This window comes from Podarcis liolepis, assembly GCF_965112155.1.
Source record: "Podarcis liolepis genome assembly, chromosome: 3".
NCBI classification, from domain to species: Eukaryota; Metazoa; Chordata; class Lepidosauria; order Squamata; family Lacertidae; genus Podarcis; species Podarcis liolepis.
This window is the reverse complement of record NC_139557.1, coordinates 8,415,064-8,424,882: the sequence shown is the minus strand read 5'-3', so window position 1 is coordinate 8,424,882 and position 9,819 is coordinate 8,415,064. Positions and strand designations below refer to the sequence as shown.

The 9,819-nt window shown below is 43.4% G+C and overlaps 1 protein-coding gene across 1 annotated transcript in view; it reads right to left on the bottom strand.

Moving 5' to 3' along the window:
* Nucleotides 1-2,002: 2,002 nt before the first annotated feature.
* The window catches only part of RAB1A (RAB1A, member RAS oncogene family), a 29,275-nt gene continuing 21,458 nt past the window's right edge, over nucleotides 2,003-9,819 (bottom strand). Inside the window, exons 4-6 of the mRNA XM_083495337.1 lie at nucleotides 7,768-7,863; nucleotides 5,861-5,992; nucleotides 2,003-4,025 (exon numbers count right to left, since the gene is read on the bottom strand). Of these exons, the coding sequence (XP_083351463.1) occupies nucleotides 3,828-4,025; nucleotides 5,861-5,992; nucleotides 7,768-7,863 (426 nt within the window). The 3' untranslated portion in view covers nucleotides 2,003-3,827. The remainder of the gene's footprint in view (nucleotides 4,026-5,860; nucleotides 5,993-7,767; nucleotides 7,864-9,819) is intronic.

Sequence of the window (9,819 nt, the reverse complement as noted above, 5' to 3'; positions counted from 1 at the left end):
TTCAGTAACTAGTTTGCTCAACACATGCGCCAAAAAATAAGATTCCAAACCAGTTTATTTCTGGTTTGCAGGAAAACATTGGGTTGAGTAAACCAGTTTGCATCTTAAATGCAGCAACTGTGCCTTTCCTCGTATTTGCTTCTCCTCAATCATGCGGAATAAAATGAACACAAGATGAGACCAAGGCCCTAAATAGGCTGTATGAATTGAACATTTTCCTGCTGTTTTCAACTACGCCACTTCAATTACCGCTACGGTGATAGCTGTTGTGAGTAGTTTAATCTTCGCCTATTTTCTAACCTAGATCCTAGCTGCATCATTGCAGCTTTAAAATAATGTGCTTTTTACAGGCTTCCCATTCAACTCCTGCTATAATGCTCTTCAGCAAGACAGGTAGTTTTAGTTGTCTGATACCACTGTTCTGAAGGTGACATGATAGAAGGCACCCACATTTAGCAATTGGAACCTTTAAACGGAATGATCCCAGTATGTTGAACTGTGGCTGTTGCGAGCTCAACTTTACCAGAGCCCAGTGCAAAAGAGATTTGCTTACAAAGAACAGAGGGTGGCATACCGTCTCAGTACCAGTCCTTCCATACAAAAACCCATTCTGCTTACCTTCTCCCCCCAGCAGTTTTCTTCATTTCAGCAGTATAATTTGTAAGTGGGAGATCATTTTGTTATTGCCGTTCTTCAACTGGGAAACAAAACAGGAAGCAGCAGTGACGTGTGGATATGTACACTCAAGCTAACCTGCTATTGTTGCTTTATGAACATGCTTCAGGAATAACAAGACATCCCAGTTACTCAGTTCTATGTCTTGCAACCCAAACTGTCCTGTGGATTTGAACTCCCTGAAGCTGTAGTAATAGCACTATTTGAAACTTCCAAGTTCCTGCGGGGGGCAATAACTTAAAATATAAACAAGTAACGGAAATGAGAACCTATCATCTCATTACATTTCCGCTGCTTCTGAGAAAAATACTCTCATGACTGACACATGGGAGTTTCATAGTGCAAGTTAACTCTTGGTATTTTGTGACATGTTTGAGTGCCCAAACCACAGTGCTGTTTTGCCTTCATCCTAGTAATGCGGATAAATTACTGCTTCATGGAGAGCAGTGAGGCGATGGAACGTGCATCAGAGGAGACAGTGATGGCCAACAGCTTGGATGGCTTTTAAAGATTAGATTAGCCTTTTCCTCTTCTCACAGTGACTGTTCTACCTCCACTGTCAGTGACGGGCATCTCAGGTGTGCAGAGGGCTGTGGCACTCACTTCCTGCTTACAGGCTTTCCACAGGCTTGGTTGGCCACTATGAGAACAGGAGGCTGCAGTAGATGGGCTATTGGTTTGATCCAGCAGACTCTTTACTACTCAAATACTAAGAAGGACCTGCCCTACAACTAACAGGATGTAATTTACACAGCTCTTTGTGTTTTCAGGATAATGGTTAGAACCTGCCAAGATTAACCGGGTGCTTAACTTCAGCAAATAGGCACAGAAGGGTCCTCTGTTATACTAATAAAGTATGGTGCCTACATTAACCATGTGAAACTGGCTAAGCACCCAGTTGTCAAAATGTGTTCATCAGCAAGATCTGCTCTCCCCTTTGCCAGGGTCTTAACTTCAATAGCCTGGTTCTCGGTGTTAAACCTGTGAGAACCTGAATTAACTCTGCACACGAGGATGAATCAAGTAGGCAAACAGATTACAAGTTTGTTAACCAGAGGTTATTTGAGAACAATGGGTATATAGATTTCGTACACTTTTATTCCAGAACCTATTTGCATCCTAGATGTTTTCTGCACTTCAGAAATGAATTTGAATGATTGTGCTCAATGAATTCACTTTATAAACTTTCAGAAGTAGCTTCAGAATAACCAAAATTCCATGAACACAAAGTATTCTAGCTGGATATCTTCTACGTAAGAACCATTTTGATCAAAACAGTACACTATTACCCTCAAAGCATGTTAGGAATTGATCCACTAAGCACATCTCATTATGAAGTACACTTTATTGTGAAGTTCAAGAGCATATTCAAAGTTTCAGTAATTTCAATCTTCTGACAACAGTATGAAGACTTAAGGTACTATGTATTCCAGTTGTGGATGCAAATCACGTTTATCCCAATATTGGGATGAGTAATCATTTTAGTGATTTGCTAATACACTTGCCTCTCAACATATCTAACTGGCATATTTTGCAGTCACATCTGGTTGTTTTCTTGCAAAAAAAGCCTTAATGGCAGTTTTAATCTCTTTTAAAAGAGAGATTATTTAATCAAGTTGGTAACTTTAAAACCCAGATAACAGGCACTAATGGATTAGTTTCTCTGTACAAGACGTGGTCGCTGTAGCAATAAATCAAGTTTTGAATTTTTGCTCAGACTTACATTTTAGAGTCTTCTTGCTGCACAAAGTTACATTAGTCATCTGGTTATTTCCTTGATAACCAGTTCCCACCACTCCAGCTTCCTTGTGCATAACCAAGCCAACCAATAAATTGCACTAAGTTTTATTAAAGTCAACAGTATTTGATTGTGAGAGAATGGAAGTAACATTATTTAGAAAAGACATAACATCAGATTTTAACATCACCTTGTTAGTTTGAAGTCATTCATATATTAGGAAAATACTGCTTTCCTCTTCTATGACAGAGCAAGAGAGACAAGGTATTTCTAAATGAAATCATTTAGAAAGATCCAGACACTTAGGAGCAGGGAGGGGGAGAATATGGTACATTTAGAGTGATTATGATTCTATAAACAATGTTATAAGATTTTGTGTTCCAAGTATAGCATACACGCCAGAAACACCATGGCAACTTTTAGTCATTTAAGCCATACTTGCTAGTTACTTGTTCGGCTGGGAAGGTATGGTCCAGGAAAAGGTTCTAAAGTGCCATTACTGCACATAAAAAGGTACATTTGGGGCACAATGCAAGCCTTTCCGCTTTGCCATAAGAATTAAGACAATACTTAATCACCATACAGTTTGATATTACTTCCAATAAGTACAATATTTATTAAACATTTCTTCAGCTTGTTACATATTGTGCAACAAATTACAATGTTCTGCAGCCACAAATTATATGCAGAGTGTTAAGAAAAATCAGCATCTTGGATCCAAAGAGCTACTTTAGGATTGCCCAAGATCTAAGGCATTGCCAATGGAAATCTGCGACTTTCCTTTCAGGGGCAGCCACCCCCCACCCCCAATGAAACATGCCTCTGTTTTAAAAAAAAGAAAAGGTTTGCCTGGGAGAGGTACAAGTAGAGTCCAAACCTGCCTTGGGCGCACAGAACCAATTAGTGCAGTTCTTTGGATCAAAGACAGATTGTAATCTCTCTGTTTACAACTCTACAAGGAACTAGCAAATCAGATCTTACATAGGACATGTGTCTTACTGAACTTTATTATGCATGGAAAAGTGACAAGACACACTTGTGCTGTTGGGTACAAAAAAGGGCTACACTTCATCTTCAGAAGACTAAACCTGACATCTAAACATGCCAATATGATCAGAACAAAATAATATATTCCAAGTTTAGCCAACCACAGGAAACGATCTGGTATAAGAAAAAGCAACAAGGATTACACGCATTTTATAAACCAGCACACAAAAGGTTTAACATATTTCTGAAAATGAAGTTAGCTTTATTGAATCGGGGGAATAAAAAAGTCAGTATTGACCATTTACAATCTCTGACCTTTGTGGAGACGATAAGAATCTGTTGTAGTGCAGCTACATACAGTACAATTCAGGCATTTTTTTTCAGTTGGGTTCAGGTTTCAGATTCATTGCAAATGGGGAGGAGAGTTTTAGCAGCAACCTCCACTGGACTGCTTGACGGGAGTGCTCTGAATTTTAACATTGGACTTCTCTGCACCACCTGCTGTAGCTCCAGGGCCCATCCGTTTTTTGATCTCAGCAGCCATGGTCATGAAAGACTGTTCTACATTTGTTGCATTCTTTGCACTGGTTTCCAAAAAAGGAATCCCAAGGGAATCTGCAAATTCCTGTAGGTAAAGCATATCAGTGTTAATTATGCTGTCCAAAACTTGGAGAAAAATAAAGTAGCTCTGCATTTTGCCACTGTACACGAGCAAGTCAGGTGTATATTAACGCCTTACTACCGAAGTCAACACCATCCTTTCACTAGGTACATTTTACATATCTTGAATCATTGGTACTAGGACTGTGTGATTTATTGATACATTGCTGAAAACCAGCTTAATGTCCAGATCATGATAAAGGTTTGATAATTTTTTGGCCATACAATACTCTGCTCACAAGGAGTGGAAGCAGTTGCTGAACTCCTTGCTGCTAAATGCCTCCGTGCTTGCAAGGAGTGTGCTATCAGCTGGCAATGTAGTCCTTTACTGCAGAGTAAATAGGTCCCGCTCTGGCGGGAAGGTAAACACCGTTTCCATGCGCTGCTCTGGTTCGCCACAAGCGGCTTAGTCCTGCTGGTCACATGACCCGGAAGCTGTACGCCAGCTCCCTCGGCCAATAAAGCGAGATGTGCGCCGTAACCCCAGAGTCGGCCACGACTGGACCTAATGGTCAGGGCTCCCTTTACCTTTTTAAAGCATTTTACTGCCATGTAAAGGGCTGCTAGCCAGCTCTGAAGCAGCTCTGCACCCTGTTGTCCAGGGAAGAAGGAAAAAGGAGTGGAATTAAGCACAGCCAATTGTAATCTGCTCTCTTTGGAGGCTGTCCTTATCATTGCTCTGTCAGGCAATGGATCTCTTGCAATGGAAATTGTTCCTAGAGGGAACTGGAGAGGAGGGATGCAGAAACCAAAATTGTCCTCAGGGACAGTGGAGGAAATCATGACCGTGGATCTGGTTCATGAGACCTTGCAGAGGGAGGTGGGACTGTGCTTGCCAAAGCCTCTATGTTGCGATTCTTTTGCAAGAAACTTTCTCCCTCTGTTTTTTAAAAAAGATAATTCCCTCCCCCTCTCCCCACCACTTGTTGATCTCCTATTCTTTAGTTGCAACTGCAAACCTGCTTCTAGGCAAAACAAGGTTTAGGAGGAGTCAGGCTTGGAAAAGATTCTCTCCCCGGCCCCAATTTCCTAGCTTACAACTTATATCCTAGTAGCCCCAGTGGACTTCTTTAAAACGTTTTCCACTGCTATTTCTGGTTGAAACTGGCCAACGTGGAAATAGCTTGACTCCAGGCCCTTAAGTGCCTTAAATTTCACCCCCACCCCCCAGCCAAGAAATGGTTGAGTTTTCAGCTGGGCGGGCAATGATTGATTCCCCCCCCCCCCAATTCAAAGAGTGACTAAACAACTGGGCATTTTTTTTCACACACACACACACGGAGCAACTGCCAATCATTACACAACTGTTGCTCTAACTAAAGGGCAATATTGTCTTTTTAATTTAGTGAATAGCACTTCTAAAAAATTTAAAGTAGACACTGAACACTTTAAAAACAAGGGTATCCCTGGGGTGTGTAGTTCTCCTTTCACTTGTTCATGGTTATGTTTTTGGTACATTCCTGGGGAGTTTTAAAAAGTGCAAAAAAATTCCTCCCCCCCAAAGAAAATGCAAGGAAGTGCTGCAGGAGAACAGTGTTCTTGGCTAGGGCTGGGCAATGCATTGTCCAAAACTGGTGTGAAGTTCACATCCAGGAATCAACGGCTTTCCCCTCCCCACCTTCCCCACCTTCATTCTTATTTCAGACATTGTCATATATATTCTTATATCACGACATTTAGCTGGCGACATAGCACAATGTTGAAAACCAGATATTGCCCAGCCCTACACCACCTTAACCCATATCCAAAGTCAGAACTGTTGCAATTATTTTAAAAAAATTGTAAAATCAGCTGACGTACCTTTGCTGTTGTATAGTCTACTACTTTCTTTGTGGTCAGATCACACTTGTTCCCTACCAACAACTTGTTAACATTTTCACTGGCATAACGATCTATTTCTTGAAGCCACTGTTTTACATTATTGAAAGACTCCTGGAACATAAGGAGGTATATGTTAAATACTGCCTTGTACAAGTGTACGAGAGAACTTGAAAAGTTGCTATAAGCTCGCTTAAAGCTCACCCTAGCAATTTTTTTTTTTAAACTGGACATATTTTTTTGACTAAGGTACTTAAGACACACTCTTCTTAGCTCCATCACTTCTTCCTGTGGCTGCAGCCAAGGAAAAGGACCTTGTCAAGCGCAAGATCTTTCCTTCAGACATCCACAATAGCAATGTACCTTATTTTTCGCTCTATAACACGCAGATTTTTTCTCCTAAAAAGGAAGGGGAAATGTCTGTGCGTGTTATGCAGCGAATGTGTGGTCCCTGTAGCCGAAAAATAAGGCAAAAATCAAACCGCGCTTCAGGGAGAAGGGAGCTCCGTGAGAAAGCTGTTGCTTTCCTGCATTCTGCCTCAGGGTCTCTCTGCCCACCCTGCTCTGTTTCGTTGCTGTGTTTGCTCAAACGGAACAAAGAGCAGGGAAAGCCCCTCCCCTCCAGGCAAGTAGAGAGGAAAGCAGAGCATCGCTCTATCCTGTCCCTGCTCCGGAGGGAACAATGTTTGTGAAGGGAAGAGCGATTACAGGTTCGGCTTAAAATTCTGATTTGACTTCCTGCTTTTTGTTTTTGGAGACACACAGCATTCAAATATGCTTTCTTCCATTTAAAAGGATGAAATCCTTAAACAGTGGCTGGCTTGTGTGGGTGGGTGGGGGAAAACTTTTGCCTTCCTTTCCTCACGTTATAGCCCTCTCCTGCATTCTTAGCCTTCTGTGTTTTTCCTTCCCTCCCCACTTAAAATGTGGTTACAAAGCATGGATCCACATGGATCCTCAGGATCTTTGCATTGGGTCACCCCAAATTCACCATCAGAGCACACAGCATGTCCATGGCTACAGCCTGTCCCCCCCAAAAAAAATCACACACCCATTGTTGCCTGGGGCTGCAATGGTGCAAAAACGTGGTTACAAAGCATGGATCCACAGGGATCCTCAGGATCTTTGCATTGGGTCAGCCAAAATTCACCATCAGAGCACATAGCATGTCCATGGCTACAGCCTGTCCCCCCCAAAAAAAATCACGCACCCACTGTTGCCTGGGGCTGCAATGGTGCAAAAACGTGGTTACAAAGCATGGATCCACAGGGATTCTCAGGATTTTTGCATTGGGTCACCCCAAATTCACCATCAGAGCACATAGCATGTCCATGGCTACAGCCTGCCCCCCCCCCCAAAATCACGCACCCACTGTTGCCTGGGGCTGCAATGGTGCAAAAACGTGGTTACAAAGCATGGATCCACAGGGATTCTCAGGATTTTTGCATTGGGTCACCCCAAATTCACCATCAGATCACATGTCTGTGGCCACAGCATGAATCACAAAAATGATACGTCCACTGTTTCATTCAGAATATTTTTTCCCTTGTTTTCCTCCTCTAAAAACGATGTGCGTGTTATGGTCAGGTGCGTGTTATAGAGCGAAAAATACGGTAAATAAGCTGCATTTAAAGCAATTTGGTGTGTGTATGTAAACTCTAAAACAGACACCTTTCTGGTCACCTAGGAAGGAATAATTGAAAGACTGCCAGGAAAAGTGGAGCAGGAGGCTCAGAGGGTAGAACTACCACTTTATATGAGCCTCCTCTCTGTACACAAGCTTTTGACACCTATGTACAAAGTTTACATTTCCCCATGGTTTGCTCAGAAACCATAAACAAGCTTTTAGACACTGTTTCCTCAAAGGCAAAAAAAGGCTAAGTGCTTACCTGATCTGTAACATCATACACAACTATGATGCCATGAGCTCCTCTGTAGTAACTAGAAGTGATAGTTCGAAATCTCTCTTGGCCTGCCGTATCCCACTACAAAAAAACAAAAGAGAACTTAGAAGATGGCATGTGTTCAGAGAAGCAGCTCACCCTATTCCAATAGAGAAAAGGGGAAACAGGGAAAGTTAAAAGGAGTTCTGTAAATTCTTTCAGTGATCCTTTATGGACTGCTCTGAAGTACCTGCCACAAAAAAGACGACACCTGTGAAATTGAAAGATACTGCCATACGTTAAGGCAAGGTGTGTCAACTGTAAAACGTGACTATTCAAGGACCCTCAGTACATTTCCCCACCCCAGCACGCCCCTCTCTAAATAGCACCTGGCTTTAAAGAGTGAAGCATCAAACCCTCAACAGTGAGGGTTAGCAGCAGCCCTGCCACCATGCACCTTCAATTAGCAGCCAAGAAGCTCAGAAATAAACAGCACAGTGATGTGGAGCAGCAACATGGTAATTTCCCTGGTCTGGCAGCCGTTGTACTACTAACTTCAGTGAATTACAATTCAGAAGCTTTTTACATATTTAAGGTCCTCAGTTTTTGGAGAGCTGCACTGGTCTTGAAAGTGCAAAGGCTTTTAGATGGTCACTGCTGTGCCATGGAGCGCAAAGGATGATTGAAATGTGAAATCTCATGGGAGCCTTTGCTTTTGAAGTGTTCTATAGAACTCCGATTTCCCACATTCAATGCATCAAGCACAGATTGCAAATTTGGAGGGTCACATGAGCCAGGCTTATCTTTGCAGAAGTTGCACGTTTATTATTTAAGACCTTAAAAAGCAGGAGAAGTCCTGCTGCCTGCCATCTCCCCCAAAAGGATACGAGGCAAAAGTGACAGACCCCAGGAGACAGTCAGTGACCTGGCCTTTGCTGCTGCCTACTTTCACAGTTTAAAAGAAAAATGCTACCACCAGAAAGGTAAGCTCTCTCCTCCTCACCTCCCCAATTCGTATTTCCACCCCTCAGATTACTGGAACGGCACCTGGTCAGTGTTCAAAATTAGCCAGGCGCCAGTCACATTCCACGACTGGCAGCTGGGCCTTTGCAAAGGCGTGCAGATGGCCGGGCGCCATATTTTGCACCCTAGCTGTGGTGGGAGACGCGGCAAAGACAAAAACTGCCGAAGAGCCGTTTGTGACTGCCACCTGGAGCCCCCCCCCCCCGCTGTGAATGGGGAGCTGCTGCTTGTTCTGCCCTCCATGGAGCCCCTGGCTCAACCCAACCCTGCCACCCCCTCGCCCCACAAGGCAGCAGACGCGTTCTTGCCGCCACTGCCTTCTCCTATTTTCCATTCCTCCCTTTCCCTCCGCTCCGCTCTCTTCATGGGTGGGAAGCTCTCCCTTCTGCAGCCTCGAGCTCTGCTCACCCGACTCTTGAGTAAGCCACTGTGTTTCTCCGTCTGAGGGTGCAGACTCCAAAATAAAATTAAGAACAGTTTCCCAGATTCATCTGAATACTATGCTGAGAGAACAGAGGGACAGGGGAGGAAAGGTGAGCCCACTGAAGGAGAGGGTTCCCCAGGCAGCACAGAGAGGGAAAAGTGCCTTGTATGTTGGTTTAGATCATGGGTAGGCAAACTAAGGCCTGGGGGCTGGATGCAGCCCAATCACCTTCTCAATCCGGCCCACGGACAGTCCAGGAATCAGTGTGTTTTTACATGAGCGGAATGTGTCCTTTTATTTAAAATGCATCTCTGGGTTATTTGTGGGGCCTGCCTGGTGTTTTTACATGAGCGGAATGTGTCCTTTTATTTAAAATGCATCTCTGGGTTATTTGTGGGGCATAGGAATGTGTTCATTATTATTATTCCCCCCCCCAAAAAAAATATAGTCTGGCCCCCCACAAGGTCTGAGGGAGAGTGGACAGGCCCATGGCTGAAATAGGTTGCATGAAGTTGCAGCCGTGGGGTGGGGCCTCTTCTGGGTTGGGGTGGCATGTGTTTCTCTACCAGATACAGTCATTCTCTTGTGATTCCAGCCCAATTCAACACATT